The sequence below is a fragment of the Petaurus breviceps genome, unplaced genomic scaffold (assembly GCF_028583685.1).
Source record: "Petaurus breviceps papuanus isolate PSGF00001 unplaced genomic scaffold, PetGlider_PUasm1.0 38, whole genome shotgun sequence".
NCBI lineage: Eukaryota > Metazoa > Chordata > Mammalia > Diprotodontia > Petauridae > Petaurus > Petaurus breviceps.
In genome coordinates, this window is record NW_027186304.1 from 27478508 (window position 1) to 27503399 (window position 24892).

At 36.4% G+C, this 24892-nt stretch overlaps 1 protein-coding gene across 6 annotated transcripts in view; it reads left to right on the forward strand.

The window, feature by feature from the left end:
• The window catches only part of L3MBTL4 (L3MBTL histone methyl-lysine binding protein 4), a 450236-nt gene that overhangs the window by 205369 nt on the left and 219975 nt on the right, over positions 1-24892 (forward strand). For all 6 annotated transcript variants that reach the window (XM_069099671.1, XM_069099669.1, XM_069099670.1 and 3 more), the window contains one exon: positions 15103-15276. In XM_069099671.1, coding sequence (XP_068955772.1) covers positions 15103-15276 — 174 coding nt within the window. The remainder of the gene's footprint in view (positions 1-15102; positions 15277-24892) is intronic.

Genomic DNA, 24892 nt, shown 5'->3' on the forward strand with positions numbered 1-24892 from the left:
GAGGCGGAATTCGAATCTAGGATTTACTAACTCTGAATCTATCTGCCATTCCTTACTGACTCTACTTCCTCTGGGACTAAATCTAACTTTCTTATCCTAGAATTTAAAAACTGTGTGCAATCTGGTTCCTACATGCCTTTCAAGCCTTATTTGATAACGTAGGCCCTTTGTTGTACAGTCTTCATTTTAACAAAACTGGACCCTGCCAACAGATTATTAGGCCCTGAGAAAAAGGGACAAGTGGGCTTATAAAATTTCAAGGGACTTATTGCATAGCTACTGTGAAGATTGGGATGTGTTATACAGATATCTGGAGGCAGCATGTCATTGCAGATATAGATAGAGAGCCAACTTTGTGGCCAAGAAGGGCTAGGTTCAAGGCCTCCCTCTGACACCCGCTGGCTGTGTGACGTCTGGCAATTCACTTAAACCTTCAGTGCTCTAGACAGCTCTCTAAGATTGTAAGTAAAGGAGAAGGTCCAGAGATGCGTCTGAAGAAGGACTTTCTGCACCAGGAAAATCCCTAAATGAAATCATAGGTCCGGTCTCCCCTCCCCTTATACCATACAGTTGTAAAATAGTTTTGTAATTACTCCCAAATATTTAAGAGGAAAAGTCTAAACCTGGACAGAAATTAATTTTTCATTAAAGTTATTTTCTTCCCTATATTATTTTTGTTTTGAATAAAAACATCATGGGGTAAAATTTGGTTTGTCATATAGTGAGAATTAAAAAATATGCGTATTTGACTCCCTGTAGTTATTAACTGGAGTATAAGCTTTATCTATTATGTGAGAAAGATTTCAAAAGAGAAATTATATTGGGATTTTTTTGAGAAGAAAATGAAAATCTATCCCGATTTAGTCAGGGTCAGAATCACTGTTACATTATTTTTAGTCTCTCCATATTCAAAAATATGAAAAAAAACAACTTCAAAATTATAGAAGAATTCCTGTTGTTGGTGCCATTCTCTACCCTTCTCAAAAGTAATAATACTTGTTCTACTCACTTAACTCATTAGGTTGTTGTGAATGTCTAATGAAAGAATGCACAGAAAGCATTTTGGCATAAGTTAAAATACTATACAAACTTCATCTATTATTTAATAACATTACTTCATATAACACTATACAGGTTTTATATAGCACTTTAAGATTTGCAAAGTTCTTTAAGATGTTGAATTAACTTGATTCACATGATAACCCTGAGGTATTATTATTATTATTATTATTACTCCCATTTTACATTTGAGGAAACCGAGGCACAAAGTAGTTAAGTGACTTTTCAAGGTCACACAGTCACTAAGTGTCTGAGTCAGAGTTCAAATTCGGATCTTCCTGACTAAAAGTCTTGCGCACTAGAAGTGGTAAGGTATGCATACACACACTTATACACAACCTTACCACTGTTTTTTCCACTCATTTAATTTATGTAAAATTGGATCGGCAGTCAACCATACAGAAATGCTTATCTGAACTTAATAAATAGTATTTTCCCCCATAAAGATGGAAAAATATTCAAAAGTAGTGCCTAAAATAAATTCCAAATTTCATGTCTATCTTGTTTCTTAAAACACTTGATTATATGAGTGGGACATGAGTGAGTGAGTGAGAAGACATTTATAATGATTTCTAAATTGTAGTTAGGATAGTGTCTACCAGAGGACAGCTAGGAGGCATAGTGGATTGAGTGCTGGGCCTGAAGTCAGGAAGATTCACCTTCTCAAATTCAAATCTGGCCTCAGACACTTAATAGTTGAGTGACCCTGGACAGGCCACTTAACACTGTTGGCCTCGGTTTCCTCATCTGTAAAATGAGCTGGACAAGGAAATGGCAAACCACTCCAGTATCTCTGCCAGGAAGACCCCAAATGGGGTCACAAAGAGTCAGCCACGACTGAAATGATCAAACAACAACTTGAGAGGGAATGAGGGACTTCATATATTCCCACCTGTACCTGACAGACATTCACCTTTATATCCCACACAAATGGTCATGCAGTCTTTACTAAAAGAATTACAGGGAAGGATCATGGGGTCATAGATTGAGACCTAGAAGGAACCTCAGAGGCCATCTCATCCTTTTGCATTTTACAGAAGAGAAAAGTGACACTCAGGGTGCTTGTGACTTAACCTGACCTCACACAGGTAATTTGCACGCAAGTCCTCTGACTTCAGCTCTCACATCATTTCCGTTGTAATGTATTGCTTCTCGTAGATAGGACTATCTCTCAAGGTGGCATGGTCTATCTACCACTGGACAAGCTATAGCTGTCAGGTTTTGGTGGCGGTGTTTGCTTTTGTATCAAGCCTGTATTTATTTCTTTGCAATGTACACCCCCTGCTCAAAGTTCTGCTCTGTGGGGCCATGCAAGATCAAGTTAAATCCATCTAGCATGTGATAGCCTTTCAAATTCTCAGTGATGACTATCATGTTACCCACTAAGTCCTCTCTTAGCTAAACATACCCAGTACTTCCAGAAGATCCTCATGGTATGATCTGAGGTTCTTTCCCATCCAGGTTGTCATTTGTCAGACACTTCCCAGCTTTGGAATATCCATCTATCCCTCCTAAAATGTGATGGCCGGCACTGTACACAGTATTTAAATTATTCTGTCCAGGAGAGATTAAGTAGACTGAGCTTTCAGCAATAAGATTTTATAAAGCCTCTATCCCTGGAAGCTTTGCCTCTGAGACCATATTGGCTTTCTTGGCTGTTGTATCAAACTTTTGACCCATAGTGACTTTTCAGCCTGCTAAAACTCCCACCTAGTCAAATAAACTATTATTCAGCTATGTCTTCCCATCTTGTACAAGTTGGTTTTTGAATCATGAGGAGTAAGGAAGACCCAAGTTCAAATACAAGTTCAAATCTACTCAGACACTTCAAAGCCTTGTGACCATGGACAAGTCACTTAACCCCTATCTGCCTCAGTGTTCTATCTATTGTGTCATTTTCAGTCGTGTCTGACTCTTTGTGTCCCCCATTGGGGCTTTTCTTAGCAAAGATACTGGAGTGATTTGACATTTACTTTTCCAGCTAATTGTATAGATGAGGAAACTGTGATAAACAGGGTTCAGTGACTTACTTGCCCAGGGTCACACAGCTAGTATGTGTCTAAGCCAGATTTGAACTCGGGAAGATGAGTCAGGAAGACTCTAGGTCTAACACTCAATCCACTGTACCACCTAACTCTCCTCTATAAAATGGGGATAATAATAGCACCTATTTCCAGGGTTGTTATGAAAATCAAATGAGATAATATTTGTAAGTGTTTACCACTGTACCTGGCATATAGTGAACACTTAATAAATTTATATTTCTTTCCCTTCTTTCCTAGAGAGCAAGTGAAATACATGATAGAAATGATTTCAAAAGATAAAAATAGTTACTTTCAATTACATAAAATTGAAAATTTTTTCCCTTAAAGAAATTATTGCAACTTGTATAAGAAGGGAAATGATCAACTGGGAAAAAAAATCTATCTCTGATAAAGTTTCTAATAGCCAAGATATAGAGACAGTTAACAGAAACATTTAATTCTTAAACCTATTTCTCAGTAATTAAATGGTCAAAGGATATCAACAGACAATTCTCAAAAGAAGAATTTCAGATTATTGCCAACCATATGAAAGAATGCTCCAAGTCACAGATAAGAGAACTAGGCATCAAAACAAGCATGAGGTTTCACTTAAAATTTAGCAAATTGGCAAATATGACAAAAAAAACAGTGTGGCCAGTTTTTCAGGGATTATGGAAAGATGGGCACACTAATGCACTGTTGGTATAGCAGTGTATTCATTGAGTCATTCTGGGAAACAGTTTGAGATTATGCCAAGTATGTGACTAAAATATCCCTACCCTTTGACCCACAGATTCTGTTGCATTCCATGAGCCCCAAGAATATCTGTGATGAAAGGAAAGGCCCCTATAGACTGAAACATTTGTAGAAGGAACAAAGAACAGGAATCCAAATAGATGCCCAATATTTGCAGAATGGCTTAACGTATTATGATTCATCAATATAATGAAATAATTCTTTGCTGCAAGAAATGATATATATATATATATATGTATATATATATGATGTATATAGAGAAGCATGGAATTATATATAAACTGATGCCAAGTGAAGTAAGCAGAACCAGGAAAATAGAATGCACAGTGACTGCAATGATGCAAATGGAAATAACAAAATTGAAACTGAGTACTGTGAAATGATAATGACAAAGCTTAGCTCCAAAGAAGAGACATGAAAAAATATCTACTCCTGCCTTTTTGTAAAGTGGGTTGGACCATGTATATGATATCAGACTTTGATAATATGTTTGTTGTTCAGTCGTTTTAGTCCTGACTCTTCATGACTCCTTTTGGGGTTTTCTTGGCAAAGATGCTGGAATAGTTTGCCTTTTTCTTCTTCCCCTCATTTTACAGATGAGGAAACTGAGGCAAAGAGGGTTAAGTGACTTGACCAGGGTCATACAGCTAGTAAGTGTCTGAGGTCAGAGTTGAACTCAGGTCTCCCTGACTCCAGACCCAGTACTCTCTCCACTGTGCCACATAAATAATTTCTTGTCTCTATGCATTTCTATCTAATATTCCATCTCACGCTCTGCCACTATAGTCATCTTCTGCCTTCCTACTGTGCTGTTACACTCTACCCACCTTAGTTGTAAAGACCTCTCACCAAGTATTCCACCTCCCACACTTCCGCCCTGCACTCCTGATTGGTTAGAGTTCCCTGTGTCTAACAGCCTTGACTTTGGTTATATTGTTTCTTCTGTCGTTCTCCCATTCCATTTGATCATAACTTACTCATTCTTCAGTTCTTATTTGTATAACAACTCACCTATAAAGCTTTTCCAGGTACCACTGCTAGAAGCAATCTTTCTTCCCTCCAGTCTATGATATCTCTTGGTATATCCCTTATTATTTCATATTCTACTATGTATCACAGTTATTTGGAGATTTCTCCTATTAGAATGAAAGCTTGAAGACAGGTATCGTGTATACTGTTTGTTTAGTCCCCACGTTCATAATAGGCATTTGATTGATATTTTCTGCAGGAATCAGTGAGTTGATATTATTTCATTGCATACTGGAATCACAGCTTAGAAGTATTTCTAGGCAGGCAAAAATATAATTTTACAATAGTGAGCTCTGTTCTTTAAAGAATGACTTGTGACTAATTGTCTGAGCAAACTATTTTATAAAATAAACTTGTGATATTTTGAAATAGATTTGTGTGCACATATATATTTATATATACATTGTATACAATACACATATGCTTCTGTGTGTATGGAGATAGTGGAGGATAGTTGGCATGCCCTGATCCATGGGGTCATGAAAAATCAGACATGACTTAACATCAACAAAATCTATATTTAGTACATAAGTATATAAAGTAGTTTCAATATGTATATTTAGTGTGTGTATATAGTATACATATTCTATATACTCTATGTAGTATATATGCTATACTCTTTATAGTATAGTGTGCATACATATATACATACACACATACACTAGATATCTCTTTATTTTAAAATCACCTTTGTCAAAAAAAAAACTTAATGGTGCTTTCAGTGTAACAATTAGATTTCTTTTTGTGATACTTCCTGGAAAATAACCCTGTAAAATTTTGATGTGTTCCCACAACTTAAGCATATTATGCAAAGAATAAACCTGTAAGAAAAATTTTATAAAATACGTAATTGTTGCTATTGTAGTAGAAACACATATTCATAGCTGTTTTTATTAGCTTTCATGGAAACAATATTGTAGTCTAATCATCACTTCATCTGTTTAATTGACTGTGGGATGTGAACTATGCAGGTAGTAGCTATTAGAAATTTTAGAACTATGCAAGCCAGATGCATTTCCTGCACAATTACTCATGGGTTACATTAGGCATTGGATAGAAATTATTTAAGGCTATTAACATGTTATTTATTGAAATTATGCATTTCTTTACTGTAGTTTGCAAGGGAAGGAGACTGTTTCAACTAGTTGGCCCAGTGGTGAGAATGCTGTGCATGGTCAGGAAACACTATGTCAAATCTAGCCTCAGATACTTAGTAGCTGTGTAAACCCTAGGCTAATTAAGTCACTTAATCTCTGATTCTCAGTTTCCTCAACTGTAAAAAGGAGGTCATAATAGCACCTACCTCCCAAGGTTATTGTAAGGATCAAATGAGATATTTGTAAAGCACTTGGCATCCTGCTTGGCACCTAGTAGGTACTTAATGTTTTCTTACCTGCATTTTTCCTTATCTTAATGATTTTTCCCTGTTCTGGCATCATTATTCAAAGTATAGCAAAACAACTCAGAATACATTTTTTTTTTTGTAAAAAGATCACTCCTAATGCATGCCAACTAAGTGTGACATCTTCCCTTTGGCTTTTATACTGTTAGGAAGAATACTTGCATACTATTTGAAATAATTAAATGACAAAGAGTAGCTTTGTGAAGGAAAAATAAAAGGATACAAATATCATTATATTTGACCTTCTGTTTCCTATAGTCCATCAAAATGAAAGCTTTCAGGATTTTTTCTTTTTAAACAGAGTTCCTGTTTTTTCTTTGACATCTTCGTTTGCTACAAGGATAAGTTTAATGGTATGAAGGAAGAAAGAGTATGTATCAGGAAATTACTGTGATTTTTAAAAAGCTTTTTTTTTTTTTAAAGAAAGAATCCTCGATTAAAGAGTAGACAAATTTGGGCTCTAAGTCCCACATTCTACTAGCTTTGTGATTTTAGAGAAAGTCTTTCTTCTTCTGTATAAAGGAAGAAATTGGACTAACTCAGGGATTTTTTTTTTTTTTTGCTTTTTAGAGGGGAGAAGGCTGGGCAATTGGGGTTAAGTAACTTGCCCAAGGTCACACGGCTAGTAAATGTTAAGTGTCTGAGGTTGGATTTGAATTCAGGTCCTCCTGACTTCAGGGCTGGTGCTCTATTCACTCTGCCACCTAGCCGCCCCTAACTCAGGGATTTTTACAAAAGGTCCATGCCCAGAATTCAGGGATGTCCATGACCTTAACGGCAAAAAAAAAAATCAATTTTTATTTAAATAGAATTGGCTTCTTTCATTATCCTTTGTATTCTATTTTATCCTTTTAAAAACATTATTCTAAGAAATGGTCCAAGGGCATCACCCCATTGCCCATTGGGTCAGTGACATAAAACATATTTAGACACTTTTGTATTAGAGGATCCCTAAGGTCTGTCCAGATTATAACATTCTCTCATTCATATCTAGTTCACATCTCACATAACTGGAAACATACTTGTCATATCATAGAGAAAGAAATCTGACTTGCCACCTTCCTGAATTGTAGATGACACATGAAAAAGAGAATTCTTGTCGCCATAGCTACTAGAGTCCCTTTGAGTGTCTACCCCATGTGGAGCATGCATTAGATATAGTTAGAGAGTGGCGAGTATATGAGGTTTTGTCTTTTTTAAAGCAAAAAAGAAAAGACAGCTTCTTATTAACAGTGTTTGCAGAGAGGTCATTGATCTTTAAAAGAACCATCGATCATGATTGATGTTCCACCGAGAGGCCTGGTTCTTGGTTCTTAAGAGTTACCCCAGTGTGTTTCAGCCTTCTGAGGAGATTTCACTCACAGAATTCCCCTAGGAATTCTGACAAATGTCTTTCCTGAGCTGGTTTCATCCCATCCAATATAAGTAATATTTTAATGTAATTTTTTTCATTTTCGTGCTGTAGCTGTAGGGTTCCTTTAACACCATCTGAGAAAATGTTTGTTTTTAACTGTACTGTTTTTCTTGCTTTTAGGATATTAATTTTTGTTCAGCATTGCACCAAAGAGTAAATGAAAGAGTTGGATTCTATATAAGCAAAATATATTTAAAAGTTGAGAAGAATGTAAGACAGGAGAATTTGAGTGGACTCCTTCATTTTTCTGGGGGCTCTAGGGTAGTGGCTCAAAAGCCACAGTGACCCAGAGAGACAGTCTCAAGAGTTTCCGAGATTCAAATCCAGGTCACTTCCTCTACCTTAGGCTATTATTGTCTCTGGTGGATTCATTTTAGTACAAAAGAGAGAATGTTATCTTTGGAGTCAACAGACCTGTGTTCAAATTTCACTTGAGATGCTCCCAGTGTGAAAATGAGCGGCTTTAACAAGATGAAATGTGATATTCTAAGAGAAAATTCCTTTGATTATTCTTTTTTTTTTTGGAGGGGAGAAGGCAAGGCAATTGGGGTTAAGTGACTTGCCCAAGGTCACACAGCTAATAAGTGTGTCAAGTATCTGAGCTCAAATTTGAAATCAGGTCCTCCTGACTTCAGGGCCAGTGCCACCTAGCTGCTCCCCTTTGATTATCCTTTTTTTTTTTTTTTTTTTTGCAGGGCAATTGGGGTTAAGTAACTTGCCCAAGGTTATATGGCTAGTGTTTTGGGGTTTTTTTTGTGTGTGGGTGTTAAGTGTCTGAGGCCGGAACCAAACTTGGGTCCTCCTGACTCTGGGGCTGATGCTTTGCTCACTGTGCCACCTAGCCGCCCCTGATTATTTTTAATATATAACTAAAGTTTAAATAGCTGGAAGGTAAGCCCTCCTCCATCACTACACACACACACACACACAGGAGTATTTCTGTTTTTAAAAGAGAACACTGGACGAAACGTCTCTCTGGTTTTTGATGTATGTAATACCCCACTCCTCAGTGTACCATTTCTGGAATCACCAACTCCTTGTATTGTAGAGTTAAATCTGCAGTTCGTTACTCAAGACCGTTTGTTTCTTCAACTTTAGACCTTCCAAAATTTGAATAGTGTTATCTCTGTAGCATCTTTCTTGTCCAGTCAGTCAACAAAGGTGCAATTTTCTTTTTGCTTTGTAAGCATTGTCTCAGATTTTTTTGAGTTCCAAATTTTTCTCCAGTCAGCAAGTGGTTTTAGGGATCATATAACCAAACGACCTCTTTTGCATCTCAAGAAATTGAGGCCCAATCAGGCTGAGAAACTTGCCATGTTCATTATCCCTTTCTTCCTTAAAAATGCAGAAGTCTTTATCAAAGTATATAAGTATTAAATAGTAATTAAATAGATACACATAAGGCAAGAGAGTAAAGAAAGGGTTAGGTGGACTTTGGAACCCCTATCATCCATCTTATTACTTTTTAACATTCTTAGGTTTGATGAGAGTGCTTCTCACAGACCTACCATTAATCTTTCTCTTCTGTCCAAATTTCTTTGAAGATAGTCAAGCTATCTTGCCATCAAAAAATGCCTTTCTTTTCATTCATTAGATACAATCAGTTTGTTTGCTTTGCATGTGGTTATAGACCTAATCCTTACCTTTTCATATCCCCCCTTCCTTCTTTTCTTGCAAATAGAAATAGCCAGATTCCAATTATATAACACATGCCTGGGTCAGCAGTGGGAACCTTTCTCACTCTCCAGGTATTTTTCTACATACCTTGTTCTTTCTTTTTTCTTAAAGATGATAATGAGATACCCCCAAACTTTTCAAAATGTTTTATTGGTATTTTATTTTTTATATAGACAGTATTTTCCATCATCCTCCTTCCCTGCAATAGATCAGTCTTGTAATGTGAAAGTATATTTAAGCTAAGTTAATGTATGCCTCATTTTACACCTAATAGTCCACCATCTTTTTTGCTAAGAGGAGGGAGGTATGTTTCAATATATTTCCTCTGGAGACAATATTGGGTATTATAGTAATGAGAGTTCTTTTGTCTTTTGTGATTATTTTCCTTTGTGTTATTATTGTTGCATATAATGTTCTTTTGGTTTTGGTTAGTTTGTCCTGCATAAGGTTATTTAAATTTTTCCCAAGGTTTACTGAATTATTCTTATCCATCATTTCTTATGGCATAATAATTTTCCATTAATTCACATACCTTAAATGTATTCAGCTTTCCATCAGTTAATGATTATCTCCTTGTTTCAATTTTTTTTTTTGCAACCATAATGTTTTTGCATATATGGAGCCTTTCCTTCTGTCTGACCTTGTCATAATGGTATCACTGATTCAAAGGATATTATATATATATATAGTATCATGATTTTAATGTGCCTGTCTTCTCGTACCATTTACCATTTTGGTCATTTATAATCTTTGCTACTCTGATAGATGTTACGTAAAACCTAGTATTAATGATTTGGAGCGTTCTGTTATATGGTTGATTATTCACAGTTAGCGTTTACTCTTTTGAGGACTACTCATTCTTATCCTTTGACTACTTGTTTATTGGGGATTGGCCTCCATATTTTTTTACCTTTCTCAGATGGGACTTGGCATATATGAAAAGGTTATTGCATTAATTTGCTTAGTACTAAAAGTTGTTATCAATTGGATTTCTTATCAATAAAATTTAATTTAATACAGATGAGAAACACAACAATAGAGTAGCAATAGCTAATCTTGTATTACACTTTTAAGTTCTACAAAGCCCTTTACATTTATATTTCACTTTCTAAAAGCCATAAGCAAAATAACACAAATGTTTGATAAAATGGGGGATTCTAGATTTTTGTAATTTACCTTGTTAAAAGAACAAAAGAATGTGCGTTTTAAAATGTTTACAATTTTATTTTAATCTTTAAAATGTTTATCACTATCTAGGCGACCTTTGGGGCAGCTAGGTTGTGCAGTGGATAGAGTCCTGGGCCTAGAATCAAGAAGACCTGAGTTGAAATGTGGTCTTAGACACTTGCTAGTTGTGTGACCCTGGGCAAGTCACTTAACCCTATTTGCCTCAGTTTCCTCATCTGTAAAATGAGGTAGAAAAGGGAATGGCAAACCACTCCCATATCTTTGCCTAGAAAACCCCAAAAAGGGAGTCACAAAGAGTTGGACATAATGGCAAACCACTCCCAAACAACAACAAAAGGTGGCAATTTTCTTGACTTGGAGTAAAAATTCATGTGTTCAAAATCTACCTCTGACACTTCTCCGTATATGACCCTGAGCAAATCACTTAACTTTTCAGACTCAGTTTCTTCATCTGTAAAATGAAATTGACATTGAATTTGATGACCTCTAAGGTACCTTTCCGTTCTAAATCAATGATCCTGTGAACTTTTATTTTTATGTAAAGATTTCCTTGGGAAGTTTCTTCTCTAATATCTTCTCCTCATTTGCACTTTTTGCCTTATCTTTTAAATATAGTAAATTGAACTTCAGGTTTTTCTCCCATCTATGTGATTTGAGGATGTATCCTTGGAATATTTTCCTCACAGAATTCAGAGAATATTCCACCCTAGCGAGGTGAAGTGATGTTACACTGTATATGCCTTATTTCCAAGAGATAAAGTCTAGCTGGAGGGATTTTGGAAACAATGAATGAGTGCAATTAAATGACTGGAGGGATTGATATATAGCATAGATTGGAGGAAATAAAATGTAATTCAAAGCAGCAGCAAGCAAGGGTATATAGTAAATGCAGGGGAATTAAAATTTCAGAAGAGCGAGCTTTAGTGTTACACAGATTGATTCAAGTGGGAATAATGGTGATGAAATGAAGGGGAAAAAGAAAATATCAAACAAATAATGGTAATAAAAACTTTGTAACACAAAAGTTATGTTAGACTGTTATGTCCCTGCAACAAAAGTAGTAAGTTTTATGCTTTTTTTTTAGGAACTCTACCAGAATAAAAATATTTTTTAAAAATTCTACCCAGGGGCAGCCAGATGGCTCAGTAAGTAAGAGTACCGGCGGCTCCAGTGTTGGGATGACCTGGAACAAATCCGGGCTCAGATACTTAGCACCACACCCAGAAATAATAACTGGCTGTGTAACCTTGAGCAAGTTACTTAACCCCTATTGCTTTAAAAAAAAATTCTACCCATCCTTTGTCCATCCTTGAGTCCTAAAATACAGCTAACTTGGCACAATGGATAAAACACTAGGCCTGGAGTCAAGGAGATCTGAGTCCAAATTTGGCCTCAGATGCTTACTAGCTTTGTGACCCTGGACATGTCCATTCCAGACTCTGCCTCAGTTTCTTCAACTGTAAAATGGCATTTACCTCCCATGGTTGATGTAAGGATCAAATAAAATAATATTTGTAAAGTGATCAGTCTGGTATATAGTAGGTTCTTAATAAATGCTTAATTATTCCCTTCCCCAACCTTCTATTTCTTATCTAAAGCTCTCATTCTACAGTCAAAGGGAGCCTTTCCTTTCTTGTGATTGATGTAAGAGGAATGAGAGATGCTATCATTACTAAGTAGATATCTAACTCTATGTTTGCTTTTATAACTTCCTTCACCTTTTTCCTTTTGAAGAAAGATATAAACTGTTATAAATAAACCATTAATGACTTCCAAAAGATGACTTTTCTTTTCCTAATCCTTGACTCTGGATTTTCTTCTCCTTCTGTCAACCAGGACTTCACTACCGAACTCCTTGGGTTCACTGTCAGTATTTCAGTGGTTGTATTTCAATGAAGACAGGATGCACAGAGAATTGAGAGCTGGTCTTGGCATCAGGACAGTCTGAATTCACATACTGCCTTGCACATATTCTAGCTGTGTGAACCTGTCCAACTTACTTAACCTTAAGTAATTTAAGTTACTTAAATAATCAAAATACCTAACACTACCCTGGACAGCTCTCTAAGACTGTGAATTACAGAACAGTTGTGATCTTCATTGGTGGAGGTATTTTCTTTGTCAGGAATTTCCTATACCAAAAAAACTATAGATCCCAAATAACAACCAGAGCAAGAAGCCAATTATTTGGCAAAAAACTCCTAGAGAAACTGAGAAAATAATATGACAGAAATTAAGTTTAGATCAGGTATATCACACCTGATATCAAGGTAAGATTTAAATGAATACATGACTTAGATATAAAAGTTTATAGCCATAAATGAGTCAGAGGAACAAGGAAGAAATATCATTTAGATCTATATGGATAGGAGAAGAGTTTATGATCAAACAAGGAATAGAAAGATTTACAGTAGATAAAATAGACAGTTTTGATTGCATACAGTTTAAAAAACAGTTTAGTTTTTGTAGAAACAAAATTAATGCAGCTAAGTTAAAAGAGAAACACATAATGTGGGAAAAGATCTTTGTATCCAGTTAAATTTCAGAAAATGATAAAGATATCCCAAGAGTTTCTAACTATATTGGTACTTTTATTCCTTTTTTCCCCCCAAATATGATTGATAGATCTCTTACTAAATTTTATGAGCACTCTGAACCTTCTTTGTGTCTTCCAGAGTGCTTTGCATATAGTACTCAAATTTTTAAGTACATGAACAAATGAACCAGTTGGTATAGGTAAAAAGGTTATTTCTCAAGCCTTCAATAACTGGTGCAGCAGAAATATTGGATCAGCTTGAAAGCATCTCATTCCCACTCCCAACCCCTGGAGGAGATGTCTACTTTGGTTATAGATTGGTAACAGGGTCCTAGCTTTCAGGGATAATAGTTGGTTGCCGACCTTCCGCATATGTCTCTATGGTGAAAGGGAAGTGAATAGTAACTAAGTAGAACCTAGAGGAAAGAGTAGCAGAGAGAGTGCAAAGATGGGAATCTGAAACCAAATCACCTGATTAAATATTATTAACCGGAAATTCTAGATATAGAAAAGACCTTCTTTGGTAACTACTAATACCTAACACTACTGTCTAATCCTGACACCTTGAAAGACTTTTCTTCCTGATTTGGGATATTTATCTTGGTATCTAATCATAATAATCAGACTCAGGCAAGACTTTTGGAGGAACCAAATATCTAATCATTGTCTCTGGCAAAACCTTGTCATAAAAGCCAGCCAGAAATGTGTGACTCTGTGGTACTTGGGCTGTTAACCAGAATTCTTTATCAGCTTATGTGACATTTCTTCATCTTTATCTGGGTTCTTGGAGACTAACAGAGCACAAGATCTGGGAGGTTTTCTTTTCTTTTCTCTGCTTTTCTTTTTTTTCCTTTTTTTTTCTTTTTGGAGGGAGCAAGACTGGGCAATTGGGGTTAAGTGACTTGCCCAAGGTCTGTACACGGCTACTAAGTGTTAAGTGTCTGAGGCCAAATTTGAACTCAGGTCCTCCTGACTCCCGGCCCGGTGCTCTATTCACTGTGCCACCTAGACACCTCGCTGGGAGGTTTTCTGAAGGTAGAAAGAGTTCAAGTATGGTCCTAGAAACAAGCAACAGGTCTTCCTCCTGTCTTCAAAACTAGTTAGGTTGGGAAAGGCTTATCACCAGATAGTGTATCATCAGGCTATTGTTTTTTTCAGATTTAGCCAACAAAGAAGAATATTTGCTAAGGTAAAAGGAATTGAGATCTACACGGATAGAACAATCATATTAATTAAAGTTTGCAAAGCATTTTTGTATGTTGTTTTCTCATTTGATCTTCACAGCAGCCCTGTGAGGTGGGCTCTCTTATTTCCATCTTAAAGATGGTTAAACTTAGCCAAGGTGGTCAAGTGATTTTTCTAGGTTCACACAACTAGAGAGTGTATGATGTAGATTTGAACACATGTCTTCTTGATCTTAAGACCCTCACTCTATCTGCTGTACCACCTCTAAGCAGGGAATGCCAATACTGAAGAAATCAAGAAAGGTCATTTAAACTAAGCAGGCATTTCAGAAAAGCAAATCTTTTCATCCATTTTTTAAAGCAAAATGGCATTCCCAGATTATTGTTATATAAATAAATTATATTTTGAGGACTTATAATATTAATAAGATATTCCAGTTGTTCATATACTTTATTTCATGACACATGTGTAGTACCTTAATGAAATCCATCCAACTCATGGACTGACATCATCTGGGGATATCAACTTTTATGTTAGAAATACAATATATGACCATATGGAAAACATTTCCTTATGCTGTATTTATGAAAACTCAAATATTCCAAAAAAATTTTTCTGCTGACCAATATTTATACATCTGGAATCTGACATTTTATCAGACAAAAGAGTTTCAGATAAGGAAAAACAGATTCAGTGCATTTGGTACAAGCAGGATATGTCTTAATTTTTTAATGCTCTAAATATATTCTGATCACAGTATATGCTGGTTTATCACTACATACTAACAATTGGGCCTTTTTTTTCTTTTCCTTTTTTTTAAAATACAAAATAGTTCTTATGGCTGCCCCTATTCTGACATAAACTTGAAAAAGGAGGCAATGCTTCATCGTTGTTGGGGAAAGGAAGCACAGGCAAATTTCGTGAACGACTCTCCACATTCAAAATTGAAAGGTCTTTGTAGTGTGAACTTCAATGGAAAGCATGAAAAGTTGAACAGTAAACTCAGGTAAGAGACTTGTTTGTGAATACTTCTTAGAATGTAAGAGAATGAAAACTGATTTTTCATTTTCAGATCATTTGAGGTTGACAGTTCCTTACATACTTTTCCCTTGATTTTTCACTCTATTCCTCTTTTCATAGCTCATAAAATTGTTACATTGACTGTGGCATAATTCCCAACCAAGTTTTTTTCTTCCTTTGTAAACTTTTGACTATTACTTCATTTACAAAAATTGTTTATATTTCTCTCACTTGAGGGTCCAGGTAAGAAATGAGAAAGCATACTTTCTTCTGTAAAATTAGGTATTTTGGTTTCCTGATAACCTCTCTAAACGCCCCTCAACAGTTATTTCATATATTACTACCATCAATCTCCTTTTTTTTTAACTCAGTTATAGTCTTTGTCTCTGATTTTTTTCTTCCTCCTAAGCAGTGCTAACATCTACTCTACAAATATTTTAATAATGGTTTCTACTATCTTTCATTCTTGAAATTTTATTTTCTTATTGCTTATTTTTCTCAGTGTAAACATATGATTAACGCAGAGAAGAGTCAGCTTTCAATTTATATTTATGTATACTCACTCAGTAGAAGGATGGAAACATGCTCATAGCTGTTCACAACATTTTTTTGTATCTATTCACTCAAAAGATTGCTATAGAATATTTTGTACAAAGAGCTCTCAAGGTTCCACACTTAGAATTATAAATAAAAATCACATAACATAACTGCAGAGATGCATTGTGACATAGCAGAAAAAATGTTGGGTTTGGGCTCAAGAAATTTAAGCTCAAATCTCAGCTCTCATACTTACTAACTGTGTGATCATGGCAAGTCACGAATCTAAGCCTGTTTCATTATATGTAAAGTAGTTTAATGATGCTTGCCCTACCCACCTTACTGAGTTACTGAGATGAAAGCAGTTTGTCAGTCTTAAAGTTCTACATAAATATGAATTAGTATAAGTAATAATTTTATATGTGTGTTTAGTCTTTGATTTCCTTGGTGTAGAGAACAACCAGTGTAGAAACTTCGTTCACTAATGTAGGTTGATAACTCATCTGTGATTTATAGTCTGAGAGTTTCTTGAGGTCACTGATATGTTGTGACTTGTCCATTGCTAATATGTTTCAAGGGCAGCATGTAAATTCAGATCTTCTTGACCAGTCTTCTGTTCAGTACTTTCTCTCAATTATAAATGAATGAAGGCATCGATAAATAGCTATACAGATAAACAGATGAGTGTAGTGAATACAACAAATAATAAAATAACCACTGCAAATAGATGAAACAGAAAGGGTATAATCAGATTCCAAGTGGTAGTTTATTGGTAGGAAATGACCACATGAGCATTGATTTTAAAGCTAGAATGGACCTTGAAGTTCATATAGACCAATTTTCTCATTTAAAAAATGAGGAAACTTATTCGAGACCCAGAAAATGTAAACAATTTACTAAAGTTTACATAGTTGGCAGTTAAGTTATAGAACCCATTTAAACCCAGGCCCTCAGATGCCCCCAAATCCAGCAATCTCATAATCATAGAATAGTAAAAAATTAGAACTGAAAACAACCTTAAGGTGATTTCAACTAGGTCAGCATTTCCAATTTATGGACGAGAAAACTGAGGATCTAAGGTTAGTTTATGAACTGGCTTGCTCTAAATTGTCAGGACTGGCAGTCCGGGCTATATTCAGCACAGTATGATCACCATCTTTTGCTTAGCTTGAACTAGAGCTTGGGTCACTTGACTTTCAGTCTAATCTCTTCCCTTTGACCTATATTTCTAGGTTCTTTCTAACAAAATAGGAACTTCCTTGTTTGACCTAGAAATCATAGGATCATCTAATAGCGGTGAGAGAGACATTTCCCCAACCTAAACTCCAGTATTCTTGCATTTTCCACTAACATATGTGTAGGAACTGGAGGGTCCTTCACAAATGATTGTTTTTTATTTCTTTCTTTCGATGTCACAGTGACTTCTAGCTATACTCCGCCCATCCATGCTGTGAGCATTGTAACCAAGAAAAATCCTTTAAGAAAGAAAAAAAACATTCAGCAAAACCCGCAAATATAGTGTTCATCTTTACTAGCTTATATAACAGTCTGCACCTTTTGCTCCCCATCACACCACAGAAGGGAGGGAAGTATATTTTTTCATCTCTTTTCAGTGGGCCAAGATTGGTCATTGTAATTACACTCCATTTGTTTTAGGGTTAGTCTTCTTTTCGTTTGCATTTATTGTTTTCTTGTTTTTACTTACTTTACTCTGTATCAATTCATACAAAATATTCCTGTGCTTCTCTGAATTCCTCAGAAATGTCATTTTTTACAGCATAGTAATATTCCAACATATTAATATATTTCCTTTTGTTCAGACATTTCCCAGTCAGTAGATACCCTGTTAATTTCCAGTTTTTGGTAATGACAGATTATGGGCTCTTTCATTCTTTTTTATTAGTAAAGAGAATAACCATTTTTCCCCTTTTTTGATATTTTTATTTCTTATTATTAACTTAATGATCAGCAAATACAAACATTCCAATTTAGGATTGTGTATGAAACTGGGCTTCTCTGTTACATAGTTAGTGGTTACCAGAGGCCATTGAGTCCAACCTCTTCAGTTTACAGATGAGAAAACTGAGGCATGGAGAGGTTAAGTTACTTGCTCAGCGTCAAATAGCAAATCTGAGGCTGGTTTTGAACTCGGGTCTTAATGAGGGAATAACCATTTTTAAAATGGCTAACATGTACCAGGCATTGCATCAAATACTTTACAGTGTATATCTCATTTGATTCTCATAAAGCCCAAGGAGGTAGGTACTGTTATTATTCCCAATTATCATTGAGGAAACGAGGCAGACAGGTTAAGCGACTTGCCCATAGTCATTCCTCAGAAGTATGTGAGGCGGGATTTGAATTCAGGTCTTCTTGACTCAAGGCCTGGAGTGTCAGAAGCTACCTATTTATTGAAGCTTTCCACATTAGCTCTAGGAGGTGCATTTAATGTAGCTTCTCCATTACCCACACTGTCCCCAAGGAGCAGCTTATATATTGTGGGAGAAGTTGAATCAAGCAGTTGATGAATGCATAAATAGGTTTTTATTTTATTAAACCCCAGTTTCTCGAGAGTGTTTGTTCGCCCTTCATGCTGAGGTTATTTGGCATTGACGTCACATCTCATAATTGTAGAGGGGCTCATGTTTACTTGGATGATCCTGAGGCCTGGCTTTTCTCCTTTATTTGTATTACATGCTCTGTTCCTGGTGTGTGCACATGTTTCTCTATTTTTATAGCAGCCTTTTGGATTTTGTTTGTTCTACACCCACTAATCTTGTTGAAACTTCACAGGGTCTAGTTGTTCTCTAGTGATTTTTTGCACACCCACATTATTTACAACTCAAAGCACACTTGCCTTTAACATCATCTCCGTTTCCTAATCCAACTGGGTCCTTTTCTCTCATTTTCTGATAAACATTTCTGATTTCCTGTTTCTAGAGTCATAAAGACTGTTGCATCCATTTGCTCTTTTTGATTTATTGTGCTATGTATTCTTTTTTATTTATTTATTGGAGAGGGAATGCGAGGCAGTCAGGTTTAAGTGACTTGACCAAGGTCACACAGCTAGTAAGTGTCAAATGTCTGAGGGCAGATTTGAACTCAGGTCCTCCTGACTCCAGGGCTGCACCACCTCACTGCCCCTTATATATACTTTCAGAATAAAATTCCAGGGAATCTCTCTCTTTTCCTTGTAGGTATTCTAGATGTTCATTCTCAGAGTCCAAAGTCTCACTTGACTTAACATATCCAGATCATGGACTTTATTAGAGGAAAAAGAGAAGAAAGAAAAAGCTTTGGACACCTATGTCATGTTTTGTCCCCAAAATATATTTTTTCTTTGTCTAGTGCAGTTGTTTTCTTTCCCCTTTTGAGCTCTCAGGAATTCACACTGTTTTCCTTGTATTGTTTTGATATATTCTTGTTTATTTCTGTCACAAGTTTCTTTTCTGTGTTTATAATTTCAGAAAGCTTTCGCACCAAAAGAACATTTTTGAATGAACAAAATGTCTTAGATAAAATAGTGAAAGTGATGCATTATTTAAATTGGTAGTTGAATATAAAATCAAGCACCATCTTTTTCTATTAATACCTATTCCTTACATTTCACATGGAACCCTCCTGACAAATTTTGCATGCATCCTTGTGGCCTTTCTACCTGCATTTCCTCTCAATTTCAGGGCCAAAGCTGTGGCCATGTTTCTTGCATGTTGAGTGATTCCTCCCATCTAACTTCTTCCTCCTCTTTTCTCATATATTTGTGCATTCAAGGGGAAGGTACACTGAATATATAGCAGTAGCAGACCTCACTTCAGCTCACACCTAGCTTTTCATTCCTCCTTTTCTCTAGTTTGAAGAAAGAAAGAAGTAAAAATAGGAGAAAGGAAACAGAAAGAAGGACATTAGATAAGGAAAATAGGAAAGGAGAAAAGAGAGTGATTTTCTTCTCATCTCCCATAATTATTCATATTTCTGGCAAATAAAGGTTGTCCAATAGCTTATCTTTGCCCAAAGCCAAAATCTCCCACTTGAAATGGAAGGGGAGCACATATTTATTACTTCTGAAAAATTGATAATGATTATTAGAATTCCATTTGTTCTCTTCTAAAAGTTAACAAGATAACATTCTTTGGTTCATTATTACCATTGGGTAGCACGGTGCCTGGAACAAAGGAGGTGCTTGAAAATACTTCTTGACAACTTTTTAAGTGCTTTTTTGTGGCATTAAACTCATGAAAATTATAACTGAGACAGCTATCTGACCAAATACATTTGGTCTTTTGTAATTTCTTAATCAAACATAAATTAGACTAATTTAAATAATAAGAGCTTATTATTACTCAAATAAAAAATGCAAAATTGACTTTTTTTTCATTCTTTTTTTTTTAAATCAAGAAGTAACTCAGAACATTCAATGAATTGGTGTATCAGCAAGCAGCCTAGCATACCCAGGATGGCTGCTAGCACAGGTTCTTTGATCTGCTTTTCTAAAGGAAAGCAACTCAAAAGGGGTTAACAATCTTACTTTAATCAAAGAAACATATATCATTTACCTAGTTCAGGGGAAAAAGTCAGCACCCTAAACTTCAGAGAATATAAACAGAAGTTACAAGCAGATAAAAATACAGAGAAAATAACACAGTTCAGCAGACAGTGCTTTTATCTGTCTGACCATTACATCCATACCTGGTCAGTTACCAGAGAGAGAAGTACCAGCATCTGGCTTTTCAAAGCCAGGGGGCTCAACAGCTGCCCAGAGTCTCATCTGGCCAAATCACACAATTCTTCCCAAAGTGAGCCCCAAAGCAAAACCTCGCCTCAGAGGTATACATAGCCCTCTCCAAGGTCAGAGAACATCACAACCCTCAGTGACTCACTTGACTACAAAGTAACAAAAGTTGTGCCTTCCTGGAAAAAGGTGCCTTCCTGAAAAATAAGCCTTCCACCACAGGCTCCATGTGAGCACCTGCAGCCTACTAGGGGGCAGAGGATATTTTCAGATCAGAAAAGGTCCTCAAGTTCAATTTAGGCTTATTTTAGGCTTATTAAGGAGCAGAAAGATCTTCAAATTTCTATTACCATTAAGGTTGGTCCAAGCATATGCCACACTGTGCTAAATGCTGGTGATCTAAATGTAAGGAAGGAAAGAGAAGGGAAGCAGAGGGGAGAGGAGGGAAAGGGAATGTAAGGAAGGGGAGGAAAGGGAAGGAGAAAGGAAAAGAGAAGAGGAGGAGGAGAAGGAGAGAGGAAGGAAGTCCCTGCCCTCTAAGAGCCTACATTCTGTGGGAGAGGACAACACAAAAGGAAACTGAGAAGTGATGAGGGAAGGAAGCAGGAGCATGACACTAATTTTTCATTTCTTTTCACGTTTACATGGCTTTTAGTTGATATTAAATAACTTTGCTCTTATAAATACTTGTTGAATTATACCCTATCCTCTGTAGAGAAGGTTTATAGTATTAAATATTAACAAGTCTTTATATCTTGGGACATCGTTACTGAGTGCTTAAGGTTAGTGACCTATGTAATATTTGATTCCCCAAATAGTGAATTTTCTAATTTTCTTTATGTAGAGTGACATTCCAAGTAATATTAAAATGTGCTGCAAGACATTTAGAAGTTACTTTAACAATGATTAGCTATTCACATTGTATGCTCCTTCCTCATGGAGCTTATACAATTGCAGTGACAGTCTGTTGCTGTCTTTGTAATGTTTCTGTTTTTCCCTCTGTTAAGATGGTTTGCAGTTTTATGATTTTATGACTTTTCAAAAGAATAATGAATAGATTAATTTTATTAAGAACCATTAATTTTATAGATCCATTTTTCAGATAAAAAAACTGATGTCCACAGAAGTTAGAGGACCTTTTTAAAAAGTCTTTTAGTTAGTTCTTGCTAAGAAAGGACCACTTTCCTTTCTCATTATTCCACTCTTTGATGTTGGGGAGAGAGACTTAAGGGCAGGGTGAAAAGCCTGTAGATCTCACTGAGTGGGAGACGGTGTTCTTGTTGGAGGGTCTCTAATAACACTGTGATATAAAGATAGCTCTTCTGCCTCTGTACTCTTTACCGTGCTGATCTCATCAATTCCCATGGAATCCATGATCATTTCTATGCAGGTGATTCCCAGATATGTATATATATATATATATATATCCAGCCTTAGTCACTATCCTTAGCTCCAGAATTGCAATGCTAGATGCCTGGGTAATCTTGAATTGGATGACTTAAAGTTATCTCAGACTCCCCATGTCTAAAACAGAACTCATTCATTATCTTTCTACTCCAAACCTTCCCCTCTTCCCAAATTTCCTCTTACTCTTGTGGGGGTGCTATCATCTTCCAGCTTATCCATTTATGGTGTCACTCCTTACTCAACAAATCCTGTACATCCACTCTGTTGTCAAATCTTATCATTCTACTTTTATAACATGTTTTTTTTAATAAATTCTTCTTTCCACTCACACTTACCCCAGGCCCTCTTACTTATTGTTGACAAAGATACTGGAGTGGTTTGCATTTCCTTCTCCTGCTCATTATACAAATGAGGAAACTGAGGCAGGCGGGGTTAAGTGACTTGCCCAAGGTTACAAAGCTAGGAAGTGTCTGAGGCTAGATTTGAACTTAAGAAGGTGGGTCTTCCAGACTCAGGCCCAGCACTCTATCCATTGTACGACCTAGCTGTCCTGTCTGGACTACTAGAAGAGAATGATTAAGAAGTACATTCCAGTTAAGTATTGCTTCTTGTCACAGATAAGCAAGCTTTTCTTTTTCCCCCCTATTAGATTTATCACTTCATTTTTAATTTCTTAGGCCACAATTTGAATACATTGCCTTCTAATTGTTGTCCTTGCCTCAAGTCTCTCCCTATTCCTACCCACGCTCCACCAAGTTGCCAGTGATTTTTCCCAAAACACTGGTCTGACCATGTTCCCTCCCTATTCAGTAAACTCCCGTGGCTCCCTATTTCCTCCAAATATAAGCTCTTCTCTGGCATTTAAAGACATTCACAGTCAGACCCATTCCTACCTTCCAGGCCATCTTATACTTGACTCCCTTCCATACACACTATAATCCCACTGTGTAGGCCTTCCTACTGGGCTTCACCCATGACACTCTGGACCTCAGAGATGGAATGCCATGGCTTAATTCCTATCCACACACTCCATTCAGTTGTCAGTGTTTTTCCCCAACCATAGGTCCCACCATGTCATCTCCCAACATGCCCTACAAAAAGTCCCCCATACCTGGAATGCCTCTGCCACCTTCCCTCTGCCTCCTGGCTTATCTGACTGGATTCAGTTGAAATCTCACCTTCTGGAGGAGTCTTTTCCAGGTGTCCCTCCACTTTCCGTCCTCACCTACCTCAAGGGTAATGCCTTCCCCCTAAGGCTGCCTTCAGTTTACACTGTATATACCTTATAAGGGCATAATTATTTCCATGCTGTAGCCTCCATTAAACTGAGCTCCTTGAAGGTAGGAAGGATGTTTGTGCATTTCTTTGTAGTTCCAAAACTTAACACAGTATTTGGCACACAGTAAGTGGTTAATAGAAGTTTGCTGACTGAGTGACTGATAGATGATTAAAACAGTAGGAAGGGGGTAGGAAATAAGCATTTATATAGTACCTACTATGTACCAGGTGTTGTGCTAAGGCTTTACAAATATCTCATATGATATTCACAATAACCCTGCTAAGTGGGTGCCATTTTACTGTTGAAGAAACTGAAGCAAACAGAGGTGAAAGATTCAGGTCTTCCTGACTGCAGGCTCAACACTATTTCACTGCGTGACAGCCTTTAAATCATGATAGAAATATTGGCAAATATCGATATTCCATTAAATTGTTGTCTTTTTTCCAGTTTCATCTGTATAAATGTTATGATTTAATTGTGTTTCATGACAATTGTCATTTTGTAACTCATTAACCTTTCTGCTTTTCATAATTTTCTGAGGTAGTCCCACTCAGTAGCATAGTGCATTATGAATAATTCTGGATTTAGTCAGAGGCCCTGGGTTTGAATCCTGACTCATTTACTCCCTATTGACTTTGGGCAAGTCATTCAACAAGTTTCAAAAAAGTCATAGCATTTTATAGAATCAGAATTCCTTATAGAAAAGAGCAAGCCTCAGTTCCCTCATCTGGATAGGAGGAGAGTTGGACTAGATGACCCCCAAGGTCCTTTCTAACTCCAAGTCCATGATCTTATCATTCCCTGCCTCAAAATCTGTATCCATCATTTACTCTTTTCCATGAGTGATAAGATTGACAACATTTAACAACTACATTGATTTAACAACTACATTGCTTTCAAAAACCAAGAAGTCTCCCCAGTTCACTCAGTTCTAATAATGACTAAAGGTCACTGTGTTTTCTCAGTTTGCATATAGCATATCCTTTTATAAATCTTATGTATTTCTCTAGGCGTACACTGCTAATAAAAATGGCTAGAATAGAACTGTGGTAATTAGAGATAATGGTATAGTGGAAAAGTTCCTTAACAATCTTGATAATAAATTGCACTGCCATAGGCCAACACAGCTTGTTTTCATTTCCCAAATTAGCAACAATAAGATTGATTTTCAGAATTCTAAGGACATAAGTTTGTTGTTCCACATACCAAACTAAATCTGTGTGTAGTTGGTTCATTAATTAATCAACTTTATTTCCCTGTCCTTCTACCTCTTTTCAGACCAGTCACCTCACTATCCACACCTCAACCCCAACTTCCCAAACCAGACTCATTTCTTTTTCTTTTTTTTGGAGGGGGAAGGCTAAGTGACTTGCCCAAGGTCATACGGCTAGTAAGTGTTGAGTGTCTGAGGCCAGACTTGAGCTCAAGTCCTCCTGATTCCAAGGCCAGTGCTCTATTCATTGCACCACCTCACCACCCCATCCAGGCTCATTTCTGTACCTTTTCTGAAGCTTTTCTTTTCATTTGCCACATATATACATATATATATATATATATATATATACATACACACAAACATAAATATATATATACATACACACACAAACACACACACACACACACACACACACACACACACACACACACACA